The 24,829-nt window shown below is 45.7% G+C and overlaps 1 protein-coding gene across 1 annotated transcript in view; it reads left to right on the forward strand.

The window, feature by feature from the left end:
- The first annotated feature begins 481 nt into the window (after positions 1–481).
- LOC146173807 (fibronectin-like) overlaps positions 482–24,829 on the forward strand; it is a 28,017-nt gene continuing 3,669 nt past the window's right edge. The window contains exons 1-6 of the mRNA XM_084584548.1: positions 482–604; positions 2,384–2,459; positions 7,367–7,645; positions 17,256–17,534; positions 19,367–19,645; positions 20,892–21,176. Coding sequence (XP_084440674.1) covers positions 539–604; positions 2,384–2,459; positions 7,367–7,645; positions 17,256–17,534; positions 19,367–19,645; positions 20,892–21,176 — 1,264 coding nt within the window. The 5' untranslated portion in view covers positions 482–538. The remainder of the gene's footprint in view (positions 605–2,383; positions 2,460–7,366; positions 7,646–17,255; positions 17,535–19,366; positions 19,646–20,891; positions 21,177–24,829) is intronic.

Here is a 24,829-nt window from a genome sequence, read left to right on the forward strand (position 1 = left end):
GAGCAGATAGTTAAAGAAGCCTAGAAGTTCTACTCCCATCTGCTCAGAATAATACGAGTGGCAGTAGTGCAAAACTGTCACAAGTTTCTGCGGCCACGAATAATGGAGCAAAAAAGCATCAGATGACATGAAGAGAGGGAAGCGTGGGAAATACATCTGATTTTGCCGCATAAAAATGTATATTTAGCGACGCTCAAGATCCGTAGCTTTCAGAGAGGGGTCTCACGTTTCGAGTGCGGGGAAAGTTCATGACGTAGACGTCAGCAACACGAATTTCGTCAGCCATACGATAAAACGACGTCGGAATCCCGAGAAAGAGCTAACGTTTTCGGGGCATTCCGGACGACCTTGCCCTTCAGCAAGCCTATTGCGTCTCAGACTCGGCTAGCCGTGACACCCTATACGCCAGATAGACCCACGGGTTACAAAACTTACGCACGCATATCTCTATCTGGCGAAGATGCGGTCGCTGTCTTAAAGGCAGAAGAAACACGTCACCGGGCGCTTAGCTCATTTCATTCTTAGCTGATCTGGAAAGATGACCGACGGAGTACTGCCGCGCTTCCTCTTCTGTGCTTACTTGGCGGTATATTCTAGCTTAACGGTAAGCATTTCTGGTTCCTACAAAAATGGTTGTCTATGCTATCCTGTAAACTTTTCAACGTAACATTTTTTTAACCGCAGTAAACTTTTCGCCACTACAATCGTTATATAGTCTCCTAAACCTAAAAAATATACACCTCCCTAGAACTGGCAGTCGGCCACATCGGCTACAATGTTTAGATACCTTTAATTCATCAAAGAACAGGTCGGAGACTTTTTACTATACTCCGCTCATAAAATGAAAGTTTCACAATATTTACCGATTTAAGAGTATTATTTGGCTCTGGATAGATCGTATGTTCTCATAAACCTGACAGTCAAAAATATCTTTTTGTCAAATGTTTTGCACAACCTTTGATGTTAAGTGCGTTGCTTTCCTTCCTTCGTCATGTGTACACGCGCCAAATTCGAAGCCCGGTAATTAGTCTTCAACTAACGCACCTAACCAAAGTAGATCAGAAAGTCTTGACGTAAGAGAAATTATTAGACGTAACAGAATTTATTCGGCTCTCTGCGAGATTTGGGCCAAATTTTCATTTCAGTGCGAGCGCTTTCAAAGCGTTAATATCTTGTCTTCATAAATTTATACGCAATAAGATTACTGTTATAACATAACCGCTAACAGTGCGAAGTGTGACTGTTAGTTAAACGCTCATAAAGCGAAATTATGTGAGTCGATATTCGAGTCGTAAATTTAAAGACTCGTTTGTACTCCCTCTTGAAAGAAGGATAACTATATCTTTGTTGCTTAACTATTTATTTTGTATCTTTTGCGTTAGATATTCATTCACCCCGCAACGAAGCCTTTTCTAAAAGTAAACCCTTTGCATTTATCGAAGCAGGAAATCTTCCAAACTGCGCCATGCATCAATAAAGCAGCTCTACTGCCGTTTTGACTTTCGCGCAAACTTCTTGTGTTGGTTCATTGTTAAAATATGGCTACAGATTAAAAATGCCTGCATATCATCTGAAGTATTTCGTAGTATGAGAGATCATGTTATATATTTTGTGACAAAATGTTTCACCTTAAAGTGCACTCAGCACAGGCTCATTGGCGTGTCGCTTTTCAATCACCTTTTTCTATTTTCTGCCATTTCACACTTATGGAGAAATCTGAAATATGAAAGCATGACTGCGAGCACATGGCAGGGAATGCCCCGTGCTAAGAAATTTGCATTATAAATGTAACGGAATGCATCAGAAAGAGTTAAACAAATAGCCCAAGTTGGTAAAATCTAGATAGAAATATGGAGTTAAAACGCATAGGAGCACGGCATGAAGATTGTAAAAGAGGTAACACGTGGCAATTTAGAGTTTGCAGGGCGGGTTTCAAGAGATGGTAAAAGAAGTATGGATGAGAAAGACCAATTGATAACAAGAAATTGTTGATGCTTTTCTTAAAGATCGGCCGCCGTCGATGAATGACATGATTTACCTTGAAATATATAGATGCCTCAGCACTGCTTAACGTGTCGATGCGGTGGTAGTAACAGTTCTGAGAGTTAATTTGCCTTGTACGGGAATTTTCAGGCTGTTTTCTGCGATTGCCCATGATATGACCAAAAGTTATGACCACATATAATATAGCATAAAAGCTTTTGAGCTGACCTGGGCTTAGCATTGTTTTCATGACCATTAGATGGCACTTACTGGGCTTGCTAGTGCCTTTTCGTCTATTTGCTCTTCCGTTATCACTGGCGCTATAGTAACGATGCTCGAAAATGTTGTACTTTTGGTGGCCTTTGTAACAATCCACCCCTCCTGTTTCTTGTGTGTGCAGGCGTCGGCTGTTCAAGCAAGAAATGGAAATTCATTTGGCATTCACAGAAGAGACGTTGATGCCAATGCAAATCCCAGTAAGTTTCGGCTTGCAATTTTACTCAGTCTTACTGCTCTATTTATCTGAAATACGAGCCACAGGTTTTTGCAGCTATTAGGGATCACCCCTTTTTCTTTGCTGCATGCTCCTTGAACAAATATTTATGAACTTTTGGCACACCTGGAATAGGTGTTCAGTTTCAAATGTACAAAAATAATCTGCATTCAATTTCAAACTGGTACGGTCACTCATTTGCATTATTAGGTGTGCTCGTTCTTGAGAGGTCTAACTGTTTGCCAAGATTGCGCGGCTCCTCCTGTAATTCGTTACACATAAACTCATTTGTGAAAAAAAGCTTTCAGAACGGTATTATTCGTCCGTTAACCAGCGCAAAAGAAAAATCATAAATCGAATCTATTTAAGAAAGAAAATAATTTGGGCAACATTTGCCTTAGCGCTTGTGTGAGCGGTTTATATAGTTTGGACAAGGATGATTCTGCCTCAGGATTCTGGTGGTAATTTTATTTAGCCTGAAATTTTTGTACAACCCATAAACTATTCTGAATTTCTTAAAAAGGATTAGACGTTGCCACAGAAAATTCAATATGCATTCGGCATTTCCTATTGTTTTCATAGAATATTTAGTAGGACGTTTTTCCCCGGCCTGTATCTTTGTTTACTGACCAAACCGTGGCCACATGTACACATTTAAGCTAAAAGCACCTTCATGACATTGCTCTTTGCTATCGCTCTCGAGAGTTAATGAAAATAAAGTCGAGAAAGTTCTCAGCAGTTAGCCTTCACTAGCCGCGATCTCTATGATACGCGAGTGCAAGAAAATATGATTATATTTACGGAACAGTTTAGGAAAGGGTTAGGCCATAGAAGGTGGGCTAGCGCGCAGTCTTTAAAGTGCAGACCATACTTAATAGAAATTGTGACATACTGATTCCTCTTTCACACCAGGTCTCCGCTGCTACATTACCAATCTTACCATGCTCCTAATGGCACTTTCCTGTTATCTCTTGGCGCACATATCCGGTTTTTGCAATGCGTAGCATCTTCTTTCCATAATATTCAAATCTGTGGCCGTCGGCATGTGCACCCGCGCCATACAGCTCGAGTCACGGGGGAACGGCCTTCGTTGCATCCGCCACCTCTTTACACGAGAGCCTAGCACACAACACACACCCACACACCGTAGATGATCTCCCAACCTGAAGTTGCGAATATTGCTGCTCGCTTTTGCTTACCCGCGGACATCCGGAGTCGTCTTACGGGTGGCGTTGCGTCGATGACTTGAGAACCGCACCAGCCAGGCACCAGCCAGCGGGCACCAGCCCAGATGCCGGCGGTGTGGTACGTCGCGTTGTTGAGCGTGACACGAATTAAACGGTGTTTATTTTCTTTTTTGAGGGCAGCGGATTATTAAACCGACGCAATGAACCTAATAATGGAGCAGCGGCATAGATGCTACCGCCCTACATGAAGCCAGAAGCAGGACCTGGAAGTCGTTATCTCTTTCGCCGCTTTAAAAATGCCAGTAAAGCAGCGATAGCGTTATGCAGTATGCGTGGTCGTGACTACGCCGCATCCACTCGCCCAGTTGGCGATGCCGAACGAGCGACCCTATACGGCAGGTTGGACACACCGTTGTTTAGAACTTTGCCGAACTCTTGAAGATCTGCTAGCTTGAAATGGCGCTTTAAAACTTCAGGCACATGTCATGCGTCAATGTTCGGCGTAGGCTTTATTTTTTGCTCATCCGTCAACGTAAGGTATACTCGAATTACAAGAAATGTTAAACAGTGTTTCATCTGTGCAATTTTCGACCTCAAATTGTGCATCCTAATAGGGCCGGATAATACCGCAAATTTAAGTTTGGTCAGTTAATCATAGTTGTCTATTTACGCAAAAACATTACAAGTTTAACAAAACACGTTGCTGGGCTAGTTGGTGAAACATGGTTTCGTAAAAAGATATTCAGCTCTACACAAAAGACACGGACACTCGAAGAAAACACAGGATGGGTGCTAACTCCAACTAATTTTATTGAAACAGATGCATCCCACATTTGTACGGCAATGAACAAACGATAGCGCATGAGCATAGAAAATTACTTGCCAGATTAAGAACAGCAGGTACATTCTATCGCCTTTTTATTATTGCATATTCAGTGTCTCGCGGGGGCACCACACCACTCTTTCTACGAGACACTGAATATAGATTATCTGCTCTTCTTAACCTGGCAGGTAACTACCTATACGCATGCGCTCTCGTTCACTCATTGGTGTGCAAATGTGGGATGCATCTGTTTCAATAACATTAGTTGGAGTCAGCGCCCGTGCTGTGTTTTCTTCCAGTGTCCGTGTCTTTTATGTTTCATTGGAACAAAACGCCGTTTCGTATTTATTACCAGGAGTGGTAGTTAAGGACAGTAGACGGCGGATGACATCTATACGTTTGAGAGTATCTAAATTTCTGTCTCGTCAACTCTCCAGATTATAAAAGCATGATGCCAAACCCGATGCAAAAACGTCATCAACATCGTATTGCCAACACACTGCGTACGCATGTAGCTATCCTACAAAATTTTAATGTGCTATATGTCAGCTACGGGTCATGTATTGATGGCCATGCCGCACAACCAGAGAAAACAGGGGCATAGTCTAACCTTTCGTTCTTGAAATCAATGTGCACAGATATAATAAAAAAAAACTCCTAACTCAGCTAACGCTTCAACATTCGTTTATAAGTTCTATTTGCAAAAACATTGGGCTACAAATTCACAAGGCATGAAATTTTTCTGTATCTTGTGCAATAGTATAGGCAAGTATTGTCTCCGGTTTTAAGGACGGTATGACTTCATTCCAAGGGGAAGAGAGCGCGAACCACTTCCATCCTGCTTATTACGACGAACCCCTCTTCACCTTCAGGCTCGAGGAAGAAGTGTCATTTGTTCTGCATCTCTTTTCCAACTCTTCTGTCTCACTTTTGAATTCCTGACCGCAGGGCCTCCGCCGCAAGTCGGCCGTTGAACTCCAGTCTCTGTCTGGTCATTGGCATCGTTTTAATGGTTTGTGAGTTTTGCGGGCTCCGCCAGCCACGTTACTAGTATTGCATTGGTTGTTCAAAATTTGCGACTCTAGTCACTTTGTCGTATGCTTCTTCACATTCTCATTTTGTCGATGTCAGTACAGCCACCGCTACGCCGCAGTGTTTGGTTTTGCGCTCGTGACCTTCAGAATCTTTCGCTTCCGCGGCATCCACTAAATGTTTTGTGCCATGAGTCCTTTGTGTGCCGGCACACAACATTCGCAGTCATGATTGCCTTCTGTACTTGCGACCATCGCGTGTGGTAGTGCTCGCTGTCCTCACCCACGTAAGGCAACGAAAATATGATCTGGCCCGCGCCTTTTCGCATTCCCAGGCGCCCCTGGAAGGCAGTGTTTCGCTGTCCACGGCACTGCCTAAGCGTCGTCTCTTCGGAAACGTATTCTGATACTACTCAGACCGACGTAGTTATCAAATTCGACTCTCATAAGAGCAGATACGTCGCAGGAGGCAATGGACCAACCACAGTTATTGGAGTACTCTCGGTGATATTTCGCCTGCGGTGTATCTATGTATTGCGCGAAGCGTGCCGGGCTGGTTGCGCCGAAGTCACCATTTTCTGATTTGACAGGCAGCTTTCAAGGAGGAGTCAAGTTTCTTCCGGTGCAAACATCTGGGGTGGGCAGTCATAGAGTGCGGCAGCAGCGGGAACTACAGCCCTGATCCATTTTCGCCAACATAGATGGTGCCTTCGCGTACTAATCCATCATCCGCGTGTGCGTCTACATCACTGTTGAGTCAAAAGAGATGCCGAAAAAAGATAGTCGCCTTTTATGGAGCGGATATATGCCATACCTAGTGTTGCTTGATCAATTGGAGATGGTTGATAAGCTTGATTGGTTGACCGATTGATTTATGAGTAGTGATCGGTACATAGGGAATATAACCAGCGGGATGTGGATAATGGATCATGTGTGTGTTCCCGATGACATTGAACAAATTAGATGGCCTGTAGCTGGCACTAGCGCGACATCAATTGTGTGCGATGCATGCAAATGTTCAGTCGCACATTTGCGCATTTTCTTACCGCTGCTGTAAATAGTACGCGCCGCATTCGCCATAAATCTCGCAAACTTTCTTGAATGCACTTTCTGGCCTACTTTGCCATTGCTGGAGTTATTCGCACTTGACGTGAACAGTGTTTGTTGTTATTTGCTTTTCGGAGGTCACACGCAGTGCACGCATATGCCTGCGAGCGTGACTCATCTTCCCTTATAGCACTTCTTCACCAATGCTTTGAATCTGCTGCTACGTGCATCCGGTGTGATCAGCACGCAGCAGAAATGGCAGTGTAGCCAAAACGTGCATTAAAGGAAACTTTTTCGCACAATTACATCCGGACGTCGTACAACCCCCGGAAATCCCACCTACAACCCCCCAGCGCCCCAGTGGTTCAGTCCATAGTTCAGCCTCGAAAAAATAGAGAAGTAACTGAAGGAGGACTTGGCGCTAGCGCCTGTAGTTCGTGGCCGCTAGGAGGTATGCGCATTTTCACCCACTGTTTCATAATCTATGTATGCATGAGCTTCCGCTGGGTCGAACGCGATGCCACAAGATTTTTTTGACGACGTGTAAAACTCCCTGTGTCGGCGTCATGACGTTTTTGTGGACAGCAGGCCACTGATAATGTGAAAATTCCTCGAAGGTCAAGTAGTCGAAAAAAACAAAAGTTGCATGTTGTCTTTTTATTTAGTTGGTAGTCCAGCGCTGTCCTGTGTACCTCTCTGCGTCTGCGTCTTTCCGTTGCTTTTAATCTCTACAAGTTTGCACTTTCATTAAGAAGAATTCATTAAAGAACGTCTCTGCAATGTTTTTTTTTTTATTTTGCAGCTCTGGAAATATCTGGGCTTGAAGCAGTAAGCCGTAGTGCCAATTCGGCCATACTCCGATGGGAAAACGTGACTGGACCCTACTCTGGCTATGAGGTCACCGTGTGCCAACTACATGATCGCTCGCAGTGTCATTCTGCGCAAACTGAAAATACGATCCAGAAGCTGAAGAATCTTGAATCTGGGTTCTTTTACGAGGCCAGGGTTCGTGCATATCTAAAAGCAGACGGCCAAATCATTAATGGGAAAACAAAGCAAATCATATTTTCTACTATTCAAGGTACGAAACCTACTCATTTCTATTATAATTAATGGTTCTTGTTTTGGTTTGCTGTTTTGACAATTCATGTATTCGTAGAATCGCTGACTTAGACTTGTTGATTTTAAATCTAGGGGTCAGTAGAGCGTTCGTGAGGGACGTGACATGCACTTGTCTCCTGTTCGTGCCGTTACGGTTTGCGCTTTTACCTTCCAGTTATATTGAATGTCGAGCAATTAAGTATATTGCAACAATAACCGTATTTGTATAAGGTCATGGAGTCATGAAGAAGTGCTTGCTGTTTTTAGTCAACGGAAGATGCAGTGATAACTAAGCACTAGTAGGTGAAGAATCTTCCTTTCATTGAGAGTAAAATGAACTCTTGCTAATCTTGGTTCCATCTTGGTGAATATCTTGCCTCGTTTTTCACGCCTGTCATTGAACGATCAGACACCTATGCACATTAATACAACGCGCTATCAGTTCTGGCATGTCCTGGACGCTAAATGCAGTGTCTGAAACGTTTTCTGATATAGATCTATGAATGGGGCGTAAATGTTAGGATTCGATGTATATCGTGCTGTTGGCAGCCACTTCCAGTGGTAGCGCAAAACGTTCTTTTTTTAATAATTTTGTTACGGGGTAGTTCAGCTTGTAGCAGAGGGCGGACACTGAAGACAAGGCTTTCCAACGGACGTTCTCTGTAGGCACCAGCCGACGCTGTTGAACGTCGTCTCCTCTCCAAAACTCACGAGAGTCTTCTTCTTCTTTCCTTATGCGTATGCGTTCTTTCCTTATGCGTTGCACCGCCTAATGTGACACTACCCCGGCGGCTGAAAAGCACCGTCTCGGTGCGTACTAGCGTCCAAACCAGGGTCCATGTAGTACGGTTTTAGGCGTGCAACATGGACCGTCTCGGTGCGTGGTGTAGAGGCATGGCGGACGGGATGCAAGGGCACAATTTCGTATGTCACTGGTGTCACTTGTCGTAAAATAAGGTAGGGTCCTGTATACCGGGGCAAAAGTTTTTCCGAGAGGCCAACGCGGCGAGCTGGAGTCCAGAGCAGCACGAGAGAGCCGCAAGAATACTCGGTGTTGCGATGACAGGAATCATAGCGACGTTTCTGGGAGTGCTGAGAGGCTGCGATTCGGTTGCGAGCCAAAACGCGAGCAGCATCAGCTCGGGCTATGGCGTCACGAGCATATGAGCTGGCAGTGGTGACAGACGGGAGCAGGCTGTCAAAAGGAAGCAGAGGTTCACGGCCGTATAAAAGATAGAAGGGGGAGTAGCAGGTAGTGTCGTGACGCGACGAATTGTAAGCGAATGTCACAAATGGCAGCGTTATGTCCCAGTCGCGGTGGTCATCAGAAACGTACATAGACAACATGTCAGTCAGTGTCCGGTTAAGGCGTTCGGTAAGCCCGTTCGTCTGTGGATGGTAGGCGGTCGTGAAAGAATGACGAACGTTGCACAACCGTAGGATCTCGTCGACTATACGAGCCAGAAAGCAACGGCCACGGTCGGTGAGCAGTTGGCGGGGAGCTCCATGGACGAGTATAACGTCGTTGAGGAGGAAAGCAGCGACATCAGTTGCACAACTGGTTGGTATTGCTCGTGTGACCGCGTAGCGTGTTGTGTAATCAGTGGCCACCGCAATCCATTTGTTCCCCGATACGGACAGTGGAAAAGGCCCTAGAAGATCCAGACCCACTCGAGAAAATGGGTCTATGGGGATGTCGATTGGCTGCAGAAGTCCAGCTGGTAAAAGTGATGGCTTTTTCCGGCGTTGACAGCGGTCACAAGCAGCTACGTAACGGCGGACTGCGCGATATAGGCCTGGCCAAAAGAACCGACGACGCACACTGTCGTATGTGCGAGAGACGCCTAAATGACCCGCTGTAGGAACGTCGTGAAGTTGTTGAAGGACGGTTGAGCGTAGGTGCTGAGGGACTACTAGTAGAAGGTCGGGGCCATCAGGTCGCATATTGTGCCGGTATAAGGTGCCGTCGTGGAGCACAAACAAACGAAGAGAAGGGTCATCGCGATCGGCGCTGAGGCGATTGATAATTTCGCGAAGCGGAGGGTCCTGGCGTTGCTCATGGCGAATGTTGGAGAAATCAGAAATAGAGAGCACGCAAGCGTCATTGTCACATTCAGGTTGGCTTGGCGGGTCGACTGGATGACGGGACAGGCAATCGGCGTCTCGATGCAACTGGCCAGACTTATAAATTACTGAAAAATTGTACTCCTGAAGGCGCAAGGCCCAACGTCCAAGGCGGCCAGTAGGGTCTTTGAGTGTAGAAAGCCAACACAGTGCGTGGTGGTCAGTGACTACTGTGAATGGCCGCCCATACAAGTAAGGGCGGAACTTTGTAATGGCCCAAACTAGGGCTAAGCACTCACGTTCAGTGATGGAATAATTTTGTTCGGCCGCAGAGAGGAGTCGGCTGGCATAGGCGATGACGCGGGGTAATCCGAGCTGACGTTGTGCGAGAACGGCACCAATTCCATGACCACTTGCGTCGGTGCGCACTTCTGTGGGCGCTGACGGATTGAAGTGAGCCAACACTGGCGGACCGGTGAGGTGGGCAATAAGAGCGACGAAGGCGGCCGATTGTTCGTGGCCCCAGGTAAAGGAGACCTCTTTTTTCAGAAGCTGCGTGAGCGGACGGGCTATTTCTGCGAAGTTTGGTACAAATCGCCGGAAATATGAGCAAAGACCGAGGAAGCTACGCACGTCGCTGCTAGATTTCGGTTTAGGGAAATCCCTTACAGCACGAATTTTGTCGGGATCCGGTTGGATGCCATGGGTGTTGACTAAATGCCCTAGGACCTTGAGTTCCCGGCGACCAAAGGTACACTTCTTGGAGTTCAACTGAAGGCCAGCTCGTCGGAAGACGCCAAGAATAGCCGAAACACGATGGAGGTGGCCTTCAAAGGTTGATGAAAATACGATGACGTCATCGAGGTAGCACAGACATGTGGTCCATTTGAGCCCGCGTAATAGGGAGTCCATCATACGCTCCAATGTCGCAGGGGCATTACATAAGCCGAAAGGCATCACCTTGAATTGGTAGAGGCCATCCGGGGTGACAAAAGCCGTCTTTTCACGATCTCTTTCGTCAACAGAGATCTGCCAATATCCAGAACGGAGATCGATGCAGGAGAAGTAGTTAGCACCATGCAGGCAGTCGAGAGCGTCATCGATCCTTGGAAGAGGGTACACGTCTCTCTTTGTTATCTTGTTTAGGTGTCGATAATCAACGCAAAACCTCCAGCTGTTGTCTTTCTTTTTGACGAGTACTACCGGAGACGCCCAGGGGCTGCTCGACGGCTCAATAATGTTGCTTGCCAACATTTTCTCTACTTCGTCCTGAATGATCCTGCGTTCGGAAAGAGCAACTCTGTAAGGCCGTCGATGAATAGGTCGGGCATCTCCAGTATCAATACGATGTGTGACGACGGACGTTTGGCCCAGGGATCCGTGACCGAAATCAAAAATGTCGCTGAATGACCGCAAAAGGCCGGCAAGGGCGCTGGCATATTCGAGACGCAGGTCAGAGGCAACCATGGCTGCGATGCGGTCCTCCGGACTATGTGATGGGACAGGTTGTGCAGGTACGTCGGCGTGACGGTCGGACAGCACTGCAGAAATGGTAAAGGTGGACAAAGGCGACAGCTCGGCAAGGGAAATGCCCTCCGGGAGAACTTGTGAAGACATGCTGAAGTTGAGTACGGGAATGTAGGTGAGGTTATTCTCGACGTGTACAATGTTATGAGGTAGCACGATGTTGCGCTGTAGAGTGACGTCGGTGATGGGGTTGACAACGTAGTCGCCGTCAGGAAGGGAGGGAAAAGGTGACATGGGCACGTATACTGCTGCCTCGGGAGGTAGGCGAGTAAATGTACTGGAGCGGAGGCGAGGCTGGGATTGGTCAGCACTGGGGTCGTGAACACAATGGGGCAGGGCTAGGCGCAGACGTCCGGCGGAACAGTCAATGAGTGCGGAATGGGCTGTTAAAAAGTCTAGGCCTAAAATCACGTCTTGAGGACAAGTATTAAGGACGGCGAAGAGCACAGGGACATGGTGGCCGGCGATGCTAACGCGTGCAGTGCACATTCCGATGATGGCAGCAGTTTTTCCATCAGCAACGCGAACTGTAGAGGTGTTAGCGGGCGTAAGAACTTTTTTGAGGCGCTGGCGGAAGGACGAACTAAGAACTGAAATATGGGCTCCAGTGTCAATGAGAGCGGGAACAGGGACTCGATCTACGAGGACATTGATCAGGTTGCGGCGTGGTGCGATGGTCGAAACACAGTTGGCTGTCCGGGTTGGTAACGCAGCGTCACGTCCAGGCGCTGCGTTGCCTAGTTTCCCGAGTAGGTGCCTTGGTACGTTGGGGACAAGCTGCGGCGACGAGTAGGTGATCGGGAATGGTGGGCTTGAGGCGATGGAGAACGGCTAGGACGACGGTCTTGCTCTGTGTTCTCAGTACGAAGATGTGCTGGGGTGACAGAAACGCGTCGTGGTGCATAATAGTTATGGCGGGCAGGGCTGTAATAGGGTTGAGAGGGGGGAGCCGGGCGGCTGCGGCAATAGCGGGATGTATGGCCAGCTCGACAGCAGACGAAGCAAATAGGCCTATCGTCAGATGTGCGCCACTCCGCAGGATTGCGGGTAGGGTAGCGCGGTGTGTAGGGCGGGGTTGTGGCAGCAGCAGCAACCACTGGGATTGGCTGTGGTGCAGGGGGTGGTGGGGCGGGATTTGAAACGAGGCCCACATTAGCGAATTCTTGGCGGACAACAGCCTGTATCATAGCTATTGTTGCCTGTGCAGGAGGTGACGTATGTGTAACAGGAGTCAAGGCCTCGATTTCTCTGCGGACGATGGTAGTGAGGTTATTCTGACTTGAAGGCTGCTGTAACGTGGGCAAGTCGTCACATGAGGATGTAGTCGCCGTGTTGGGAAGGCGCTGAAACCGATGGACGATGCGGCGCTGCTTCGCCTGTTCGAAACGGCGACAGACTTGCAGGACTGAGTCCACCGTAGAGCAGTCTTTACAGAGAAGTATATTGAATGCGTCATCGGCGATACCCTTAAGTATGTGGCCCACTTTATCATCTTCGGTCATGGAGGTATTCACCTTTCGACACAATGCGAGAACGTCCTGTATGTAGGCCAGGTATGACTCGGTGGACGACTGAGCCCAAGTAGCCAGGTCTTTTTTGGCTGCCAGAGCTCGCCCAATTGGTTTGCCGAATAAGTCCTGCAGTTTTTGTTTGCAGATGTCCCACGTAGGCATCTCCTGTTCGTGATTGGTAAACCAGGTCTTCGCCGTTCCCGCCAGATAGAAGATGATGTTTGCCAGCATTATGCTAGCATCCCAGCGGTTATTCTTGCTGCACCTTTCATATTCGTCGAGCCAATCTTCAACGTCCTTGTTGTCTTCGCCGTTAAAGATAGGCGGATGACGGATTTTGGTTAAAACCATGGGGGCAGCTGGAGTTTCCGTAGCGGGTGATGCGTCCTGGGATGCCATGCTTACTGTGGTAGTCGGTGGGGTGAGCTCAGGGAGAGCTCTGCTACAAGCTGAACTACCCCGCACCTCCACCAAGGTGTTACGGGGTAGTTCAGCTGGTAGCAGAGGGCGGACACTGAAGACAAGGCTTTCCAACGGACGTTCTTTGTAGGCACCAGCCGACGCTGTTGAACGTCGTCTCCTCTCCAAAACTCACGAGAGTCTTCTTCTTCTTTCCTTATGCGTATGCGTTCTTTCCTTATGCGTTGCACCGCCTAATGTGACAATATTTAGCGATATCCGTCCACCAGCACGTCAACCGTACCCCGAACGATCACGTCCGTGGCAAAACGTGAGTAGAGAGGATTAAATCGCGGCTCCTCCGGCAGCTACCGGGATTAGCAGCAATACGCCTTCCCAGCAGCCCTCAGATGTGTACTGCCTGCTGTGAGGACCTACGAAAAGACGCCCGCAAAACGTCCAGAGAACCTTATGTCTTCATTTCTGAAAAATATTGACGCCTTAAAGACGAGTATTCTGACGTCTTCACTATTTTGAAAATTTGTAGATTCACCTTACTTGTTTAAAGAGCTTTAACCGTCCTTTCGTGTTTCCTTACATCATTTAGTATTTTGGGGCTAATCACCCAGAAAATAGTCTGTAACGACATTTTCGCAAGAAAAACAGAAACGTACTCGCGGCTATTCGATAAATGTTTGAATATAAGCTTCACAATGGCATTACCGGATGCTTTTCGCACAAAACAAAAAGGAAACTAGATTGTGTAGCGCTGTTCAAGCGCCGATGAGATTTTGTTACTCAATGCATCTAATCTACCATGACAAGGGTCTGTTTGTGTGAAAACGAATGCTTTCCTTTTTAATAAGACACTGCATATAAGGCCTGTGCGTTAATGTATCATTGATACGAATAGAATCGAACCTTTCGTCGCCGTTTCTCAGTCTCCCTCGTGAATGCAACTTGATTTGATTTGTTATTCAAAATATGCCGGAATTTGTTTTTTAGCGGTGTAGAATCAGTAGAGCCTGCCAGAGCTTCCAATGTTACGCAGTTCTGTTTGCACAATTTTACACCTTTTTTATATTTCTTAGTGCGTGTGCCTATCTGCTCCGAAACGTCTCCACGTAAATCATATTGATACCCTTGTAGCAAATACGAACTGCTCCACTATCATGTTTACCTAGGGATGAACACACGTATGCATTTTCAATTGTTCTCCACCGTGCCGTGATCAGCTATGAGACACTACTTCGCGGTGTAATGTCACCGCTAGCGCGGTGGGATTCCCATTTCAACGTCAATTATAAGCTGCGATAATCAATCCCCTCTTGTGCAAATATCTTATTGAGGGTAAACGGACGTATCCAACCTGCTCCCAGTGATAACGTTTACATTCTAACATTCGGAAATGAATCTGGAATTGAAGGAGAGCAAATATTCGACAATACATTGTTCAGTACCGTACAGGCATGCGCAGAACGCTGTGAACTGCAGTGCAGATACTCTCCTACTCACAATTAAAGCGCCAGTGTCGAACATTACGTAAAAACAAAGCAAATAATACTTCCTGTCCAAATGAACGTGCTTATCCTTATACAGTTAAAAACTGAGAAAATGGAATGCTGCTCCGACTTAACACAAAACACGCGAAAAGGACAATACAATATTTTCAAAAAAATGGGCATAGCTAACATGGAATTTTTCTTCCCCTGAAGAAATCCTAAAAGCGTAGTCCAAAGAAGTATTGTTGAATTTGACACTTTTGCTACAGGTCTTTTTCTTCATTTCCGAGGAGAAAAATTAACAAGAGCTTGACCAAGATACAAAAACGCCTTTACACTAATGAAGCTTTGAGGCACGCTTAAAGCACCTTCTTAGGCAAACGTGATATCATTAAAGCTTAGATTTGTGGCTGCCTTGCCTTACCTACGTCGTTTTATTATGCGTTTTGGCGCTTATTGAGCATTATTCTTGAGAACAGCGTCACCAGGTGTTCCTTTTGCTCGCGTTTTCTAATTTTCTGTCAAATTCTGCATGGAACAAGATAATATAACGTTTTTTTATCAAGTCATTGCTCAGACCATGTTGCGCCCAAAAACCGGTTCTAATTCGATTTCCCCGCCAAATAAAATTACTTACAAACATTTCTATTTTTAATCAGCTGCTTTTATTTGCAGTGAAAGGGTGTTTTTCCTTGGTGCATTTTGTATAACCTACAGCGCCCTGCCATATCACTCCCTTACTACAGCCTGGCACTCACCTACAACGCTTCCGATAGGCCGAGAAGATTATGGTGGGAAACGATTGCGTCATCTAGCCGAGCTCTGATTGGCCAGCATAGTCTTTGACTTCGCGAGAAAACGGAACCTCTCAAGACAAATGATAAAATTTCGGGATATTACAGAGAATTTTGCGACGCGCGGCATGGTCGTTTTTTTTTTTTTAGGAATGTCGACCGTTTTACTACAACAATATATAATGGCAATAGGCGGAACTACATTGCATTATGTTTGCAGAAACAGGAATATTTTCACATACTGAAGAGCAATTTAAACGTTCTCGAAAATGGATCGCCGCTCAAGTTCGCTGGTCCAAAATCACATTTCAGCTCTTTATTGAAACACTAATACCCAGAGCAATCTTCAGAATCTCTAGAAGGTGCAATCGTTGCTTTCAAGCTTTGAAGCTGAGTAGCTTCTAGCTTTTGACGCACTGTAGATATAAAACATGTAGAATTATAGTGCTTAAAACAGCCCCTGTTTTCTGGAAATGTCTCACCAGGCATGTTGAAGTTTTCTCCAAGGTAGAGCATGGTGATGCACGAAAATGTGCTACATCTTTTTCGGCGCTGCGCGCCTAAAGTGTTCTCGAAGCCCGTATATCATTATGTCAGGCTGAGCATGATAACATTCGAAGCAAATACTTTTTGAACATTTCTATACAAAACAGCATAATTTTGACACAAGGACTATAGTTTCAAAAGTAGGCTTTAGTTAGTGGTTGGAGGTCACTGTAGGCTACTCTTATTCCGCAAAGAACGTTATTTTAGCTTCAAGCATATAAATATCCTCGTTGTTGAGTAAGGTAAAAGGACAGCTGAAGGGGAAGTCGATCGCACCTCATAAGGTTTGGTTTGGTTGGGGTGAACGTCCCGAAGCAGCTCAGGCTATGAGAGACACCGTAGTGGAGGACTGCGAACATTTAGAGCACCTGGAGGTCCTTACCGTGCACTGACATCGCACAGCACACGGGCCACAACAGCAGCTTAGGCTTGTTGGTTATTCATATTCAGGTAACAGCGCAAAAAACATGGACGGGATACAAGAGCAAGAACACACGAGTGCTGACTTTCAACAAGTTTATTTCGAGGCATACATTGCTTTATACACTGCTGCGCACCGCACGAGACACAGACACGTGACCTCTGCCACGCGTAATCTCATTGTACATTATCCAACAGTTGCAGTTATTTTTTTGTTAAAGGTACAGATAGTTTGCCGATACAATCCTCTCCAAGCTTTGTTATCTCGGCTGCTTCAATTATCTCGCGAACCAGCTGCTCGACGTTTTTATCGACGACTTTACATCGTGCATATTTAGCCATACAACTCACCTCACATGTATTCCAATATGCCTGCGTGCTTGATCGATGTTAATTTTATGTTCTTTTAGTCTATCGTTAGTGCATCTGCCGGTCTGTCCTATGTAAGGTTTTTCCACATTTCAACGGCAGGGAATAAGCAACACCTTTCGCGCATTCGACATTGCTGAAAGTCAGCACTCGTTGAGTGTTTTGCTCTTGTGTCCCGGCCATGAGTTTTGCACTGTTACCTGAAGCACACGGGCGCCTTGCTTTTCGCCTCTATGTAAAAGCGACCGCTGAGTTCGGAATTCGATTCCACAGCCGAGCGCCCTAATTACTGTGCCACAGCGGCGGGACGGTTGCATCTTATATGACTAAATATTCATAAGGCATGTAACTGACTACGAGATATCTGTACAAAAGTGCATTTGTCGCTGTTAATGTTGTAATGATAGCAATCACGTGTATGTTGTTTATGTGAATATTTGGTTTTCGTACTACCACAGTTCCATCTGTTCGAGACCTTGAAGCTACTCGGGTGAAATCCACATCAGTCCACCTGGTCTGGGCCCCTGCAAACGGCTCTGTCTCCCACTTTGCCATCGATGCTTGTCCAGATAGCGGCGCAGCTTGCGTTCACGGTTATGCGGAAGAAGCTTTTTATGTACTCGAAGACCTCGCACCTGAGACGACATACGACATCCGTGTTCGAAGCGTCATTGAACACAACAAAGAGCTGTCATTTGGACCAACCTCTAATGTTTCTGCTACGACGACAAAGCTACGTAAGTTGTCCATATAGTGCTGTATGCAAATCAGCGTTATTTGACCTATATTGAACTATTTATATAAAAGCGATGCATGAAGAAAGGAATGTAAAAGAGGGTACTACATCTTGGCCGCTAGTATAGCTTCTGAAAAAAATATATCCGGTATTTTTGAAGTTTCTAAGTGCAAACCATGGGGTCACATTTGTCACCTTGGGTATTAAAATGGATATCAGAGACCGGCACATTGTCTATACGGGTATAAAATGGAAGCAAAGGAAAAGTCATCGCTTATACCTGCGTGCTGTTAGGTTTTAAGTTTTCGAAGCGCCTAAAGTGGTTGATATTTTTATAATACACAGTTATAATAACCTTTAGCCACTGGTTGTAAAGGTTTGTCACTGTTTGGTTCCCACTGCTTGACAACTAATTGTAAACGGTTTGCCATTTTTTAGACTGCTGCTAGCCGAATAACTATTTCTATTATTTAAAATGTTTTCATTTCAATTTTCTACCGAAATATATTACTGTGATTTTTTGACTTGGATTCTGAAGGAAATATATTTAATGATGTTCCCGCTTAGTCTTCTTTAAGGTAGTCCGTCGAACGCCCTTATTCTTACAGAAAAATTCGAAATGCTTATTTAAATCAGCGACATTATGTTCCTCACATCTTGCCCCTTTGCAGTTCCGATTGTGTAAATAGACTGTAATGTTTGCAAAAGCAATTTCTAACAGCAGCATCGTCTCGGGTGCAATGAAAAACATATCGCTGCTTTCGGTGGTCAACAAACCCTCGCATGCAATGCTACCGTACACAAGCTTTCTTAAACTTTTTAGTCAATATTTTTAACAGTCACAAGTATAGCGTGCCTCGTTGAAATACAAACCTGGTTTATCGAGCGAAACTGGCCATAAAGTGAATTCACCGTAACTAGAAAGCGTGAAGACAATAGTTTCTCAGGGCAACGAGAGCAAGGTACGAATGTCTGCTTTTGTGTACTGCAGCTGACAGTCAATCGCCAGGTTTACGGTATCTTGGAACCATAACACTTGTTAGCCTTGTCACCGTCAAATTTGTTATTCTGGGATGCACATTGAAGGGTGTAGGGATCTAGAATATGTATGAAGGCGACCCATGACATTTTGTCGCATCTCTAATTTGCACACTTAACCTAACACTAACCACTAACATATGAATCTCATAAGCCCATGGAAAGCTGCAGACGCGGCTTTCAACCTGCGGCAAGCTGCAGAAAGGCTATCTTCAGGAAATATCACAAATTAACGCTGGCCGCGCCGACTCATCATGATTTCTAGGGACCCCATGAAGCCGCAAAACAGTCACCAGCCTTTCACTGCTATTGGCACTAAAATTACAAGAAGAAAGTACCTGAGTCGCAAAGTGCGAACATTTTTTTACAGCCAAGACTTAATTAGCATGATCAAAGTTTACGTACCTTATTTGGTATCACCTTCAAATCATGTTCATTGTCTAGACAACGGCCTCCCTAATCTGTGAAGCCGAAGTGCACAAAACATCTTTTACGCATTTAAGCAATCTATAATTTTAATCATTCATATCAACGGGGACTGCAGTAAGAGCCATGGCTACATAATACACGTATAACCCGTCGCCGAGAGAAACAGATCAATGCAACGAAAAGAACTAAAAAGGCAAACAAGTGTTATACTTGAAGGATTCCTTCGAATAATTCTTGTTAACCGACCCCACAATTGCCTGTTTCATAGCGGAAACAAGCAGAGGAGGCAGACAAAATAAAAAATACGTCTTCCAGCGCATACAGCACGTAAACATTATAAATGTATGGTGATTGTCTTGTTAACAGCTCCACTTCACAACGTCTCCGTGAGAGCAACTTGCGACAGCTTCATCACTGCATCTTGGGAATACTCGGTTGATGCTATCACCGGATTTTTGTTGAACCTCTGTGCGGATGGCCACAACTGCATTACTAGAACTGTGGACAAAGCCGACCGGGAGCATACTCTCAAGGTGGATCCCGTTCTTCGTGAATACACGCTTTCTCTGGAGGCCTACATTTGGAAGGGGAACGCAAAACATTCCAGCGCAGTCCACAACGCATCAGTTACATCGTTCCCGGAAGGCAAGCGAACATTTACGCCCTCCTTGCTTTGCATCAACAAAGTTAAACTAACGGCAATTTACTTAAAAAGTGCTGTAGGTTGTTTCCTAGACTTAATATAATTTTCCTATTATGGTGTGCATAATTACAGTGTGAGCATGATCGCAATTCTATTGATTCGATTGAATATTTTATTTGTTTTTTTTACAAACTGAATATACTGAAGGTATGAATAGCTGCTAGAAGGTCTGCTAGCCTCGGTAAACTGTTGCATAACATTTGCAAATGAATCTGGAATGGAAGGGGAGCAATTATTCAACAGTATATTGTTCAGCACCGTACAGATATGCGCAGCACGCTGTGAACTATAGGGCAGAAACTCTCTTACTAACAACTAAAACGCCACTGTCAAACATTAGGTAAGAACAAAGCAAATAATACTTTCTGTTAAAATGAACGTGCTTATTCGCACAGCAAATTGAGAAACCTGGAATGCTCCGCAGCAGTAACTAAAAGCACGCGAAAAGGACACTTTATACAGTTGAAGACAATTTCGACACGTACCTTTTTTATTGAAATTTAAGATGCCAATACATAGCCTTGAAAAGTAATTTGGGGATGTGCAGGGCGCCGCCGGGGTGGTACTACTGTGAACTAGAATATTCTAGTTCACTGTAGTGGTACAGGGGTAAGGCGCCCGACTACTGTGCCGGAGTTCTCGGGTTCGAACTCGACCACGGCGGCTGCGTTTCGATGGAGGCGAAACGAAGTGACGTCCGTGTGCTGTGCGATGTCAGTACACGTCAAAGATCCCCAGGTGGTCGAAATTACTCCGTAGCTCTCCACTACGGCTCCTCTTTCTCTCTGTCCACTTTCACTCCCACCTTCCTCCCTTCCCTTACGGCGCGGTTCAGGGGTCCACAGAGCATGCGTGACAGATACTGCGCCTTGCCCTTCCTGTGAATCAATTATTATTATTATTATTATTATTATTATTATTATTATTATTATTATTATTATTATTATTATTATTATTATTATTATTATTATTATTATTATTATTATTCTGCAGGCACAACACAATAACAAATTAATCCCTTTTTCGTACCTGTCATTGCTCGTCTTAATCTACTAAAAGATAAAAACCTAACACCTTTTCTTATGGGAGGAACCAAACTTTTTAGTGTAAGCCCCAGCGTTTTCCTTGGGAGCTTTTTTGACTTTCGAACACTGGAGCATTGTTAAGAGTGCTGTCATTCTCTTACAGTTCCCAGCCTTGATGGCTTCGAAGTGGAAGCCGTCTCCTTGAGGGAGGTGAAGGCCACTTGGAAGATACCAATTCAGGTCGACGTGCGTCTACACGTTTGCGCCCACAACTCACCACGCAAAAATTGCGTGAACTACGTTGCGCACGGCACCGAGCTGACGAACACCATTAGCGGTCTTCTGCCGAGCACAAAGTACTTCATTGAAGCCAGCGGAGCTGTAACCCTTGGAGCAAGCACATGTCTCGGCCTAGGGACTACTCGAGAAGTCACAACTCTCACTGAAGGTAGGCGCCATATACGCTGAATGTGTGACAGAATGTGTACTGCTGCAGCAAATATTTTCCCAAAGACAGAAAGGATGAGCTAAATATTCGAGAAAATTCTGAATAACATTGAGTATCAAATAATTCTTAAAGCCATGGAAAATTTTAAATTTGGCAGCAGTATAGCACCGTTCCTTGGGTTTTTATATAGCTCAAAACTAAGCAAGACTGCAGTTTTTGCCTCATATTAAGGTGCCACCCGTTAATAATTAGAAGTTATTAACGATGCGCTGCTACTGGTGCGCGCACACCCAGACACCCTTAGAGTGAGGGGGGGTAGCTGTTCCGGTCGCAAAGGAGATGCCCTCGACTTGCGTGGCAAGCTCAGCCGGAATTAGACTACCTTGTAATGACAGAAGGGGGAGGCCGTTTGGTGCCCAGCTTTCGCCGGTTCAAACGAGAGTAAGGTTCGGAGTCAGAAGTAACAAACAAAACAAACTTTACACAAAGCAAGAGAGGATACAGAGGAATGCACACGAACACTTAAAATGCACAAACGAGAGGTTCACAGAAAGCAATGCTAAGCATACAACTAAGAATAACACAGAGGCTTTACAACCAGAACAATAAACGAGAGAGTCAAATAAACAAACACCAAATTGTTCACTGGGCACTGCTGCAGACCGACGCCTGGAGAGTCACGTACGATATGGCCGCCATGTAAGACGAGCGCCGCTCCTTTGCAGATCTGTGGGCTTGCCAGCAGGGGGTGAACCCCGGGAGTCGAGCAGTAGCACTTGCCAATACGCCGCAATAGTGGCTCACACACTGACTCACACAAGCGACGTGGCCACCGTAAATAGGGCACGCCGCGTCTGTGTGTTCCAACGCGCCAAAGCTGGCGCCCAAACACTTCGCTTCGCTCGTTGAAGCGTTCCCTTTCCTCCCGCCGAGCCACGCGTCGTCATTGGTTAGGCCCGGTCGAACCTTCTCGAGACGACTCACATTTTCCGGCCGGATGAGTCACCACATCGCCGAACGATGAGAGGGAGGGTGAAGCCGATGCGTACAAGGCCACGCGCTCTCCTCGCAAGGGGAGGGAGGCGTCGTGCCGCGCTGACTGAATAAAAACGTGCGCCGATTTCGTGACATGAGGACAATGTAGACGTTTAAGTGAGTATGCGGCAGTTTTGTCCCTCATCTCAATGTCGTTTGCAAATAAATATTTCCTATCAGTCCTAACAAAAATAGACCATGTCATTGAAATATTTTTGCGATGATGTAGATAGTGAGCGCTTTGGCTTTTGCAAATAGGGATCACCAGAACAGTATGTGATGCCGTGGCAGAAGCTGTTGTGGGGTTGCTAATTGCTCCTTGGGACTAGGCTCAACTCGGTGTCGAGAAGATGGGATGCAATAACAATGAGGCAGAGCATGCTTACCTGCACGCGCTGTTTTTAGAGACAGCAGGAATCCGACAGATAGAGGGACTGCCGATAGCAAGACAGGGAGCAGTGAGGCTACGATGCAAGCACGGTGGATGAAAGCCAGTCTCTACTCATCGATCTCAGGCAGCTGCTGGAAATGTGGTCGTTCAGCACGGCTCTAGTAACCCGGCGAAACCACCTCGACAACATCACGCTGTTCCGCTACGACGCAATTTTGTTGATGTTTACATCAAGTCAAAACTCACGAAGCAAAACATCAATGCCAGACGGGAACTAAGTAATATGTGTCTCAGATTAACGCGCTTGCAATTTTCTTCCAATGAAAAATACATAAGCAGATGTCTAACCATATAAATGGTTTGTAGGCATACTCATTCGTGTAGGAATGAATTTTATCAGAGCAGTTTATAGTTCAGTTTTTATTGAAGGGGTGCGTTAGAACATAAAAAAAAATTGCCTGTGGCTTAACTTGGTTAAGCCTGGTAATTGCGAAGCAATACGTGGGTTCTGTTATTGTACCGCTTGTGGAGATGCTCTGGTTACGATTATGCTAGTATGGCTATGGTGATACTCTTGGCTCTGCTATGTTTCTGTTATGTTTGCCATGGGTAAACATGCACAGACAAGAATGACGACACACACGTTACTCGTTTTCATCTTTTATTCAAACCGAACTAGTAGTTCTGGAACGAGATGCACATTCCACACTGTGGGCCAAACTTATAACTTCCTCACCTGTTTCTGCCGTTGATTCTGCTGCCGAAGACGCTGACCGTTTTTTTCGCCTGGCTGCATCTTGAGCTCGTAGCTTGGAAAGCCGTTCTTTTCGTTCTTCTTCTGTCTCCGCAGCTCGCTGCTGCTTTCTCTTTGCAACCTGCCGAAGCGTATAGGCCGGAGGCGGCATCTCATTGGCTTGACGAGAAGAGCGGGAGTCAGGCCGCGGCCGTAGCTATGCGCTACGCAAGGCAACGGCGTGAGATGGGGCCCCGTTTTTAAGCAGATGGTATGACGTCACATAGCGCGCAGTGCCCCTGGTGAGAGGAGCGGGAGTCAGGCCGCGGCCGTGTGATGCGGCCCCGTTTTTACACAGATGGTATAACGTCACATAGAGCGCAGCGCCCCTGGTGACAGGAGCAGGAGTCAGGCCGCGGCCGTGGCTATGCGCCGCGCAAGGCGACGGCGTGAGGTGGGGCCCCGTTTTTACACAGATGTTATGACGGAAGGATGGATGGAATATAGGAGCGTCCCCTTTGAAACGGGGTGGTAGCAGTAGCTATCATGCTCATTTTTCTCCATATATCTTAATTATTGATTTAGAATGGTTAACTAAACCATCATTCTATTTATTAAATTTTGCTCCTACATTACTAACATTATGTCACTTCTCTGCTTTTAAGCCACCAATCTTCCAGCCGTTTTTTGCTAGTTTCCACCGCCGGTTTATTCACCCGGCCACTGTTATCTCTAAACCCCAGAGCTTCAGGAACAGTGATTGCGCCTGCATCAACTTCCGGATGGATACCATTGCATTCGAGTATAATATGGTCAATTGTTTCACTGGAGTTTCCACACACAGCACATGCATCTCCATTGTTAAACTTCTTTTTGTAGCTGCGTGTTCTAAGGCACCCTGATCTAGCTTCAAAAAGTAGGGCACTGCCTCTTGAGTTATCAAAGAAATCTTCCTTCCTGATCTGCATTTTCCACTTTCGGTATAATTCCACGCTCTGTTTCTTTTTCATTGAATTTATCCAATTTTTACCTTCTGTGTTTTTCACTTGTTGCTTAATGCTCTTTATTTCTCCGTCCTTGTTTAGCATACTTACTAGTTAGTTTCCTAGTTCTTTTCCTCCATTGTGAGATAACGCTTTTTAGGTACAGGTATTTAAATACTTTAGCTGCCCATCTGTTACTGTCCAATTTCCTCAGGCGTTCCTCATATAATATTTTACTCTGAGCTTCCCGTACTTCTAAAGATGCCCAGCCCATATCTCCCTGTACCGCCTCATTTGTAGTTTTGCCGTGGGCACCTAGTGCTAATCGTCCAACGGATCTCTGATTTGTTTCTAATGTCGACTGTACCTCTGATTTTCGGCACAAAACCGCATTTCCGAAAGTAAGTCCGGGCACCATAATTCCTTTCCAAATACCCCTCAATACCTCATACCTGTTGTATCCCCACAATGCCTTATGCTTCATTATCCCGGCATTCTTTCGCCCTTTAGC

This window comes from Amblyomma maculatum, chromosome 11 (genome assembly GCF_055883805.1).
Source record: "Amblyomma maculatum isolate TAMU_Amacu chromosome 11, ASM5588380v1, whole genome shotgun sequence".
NCBI classification, from domain to species: domain Eukaryota; kingdom Metazoa; phylum Arthropoda; class Arachnida; order Ixodida; family Ixodidae; genus Amblyomma; species Amblyomma maculatum.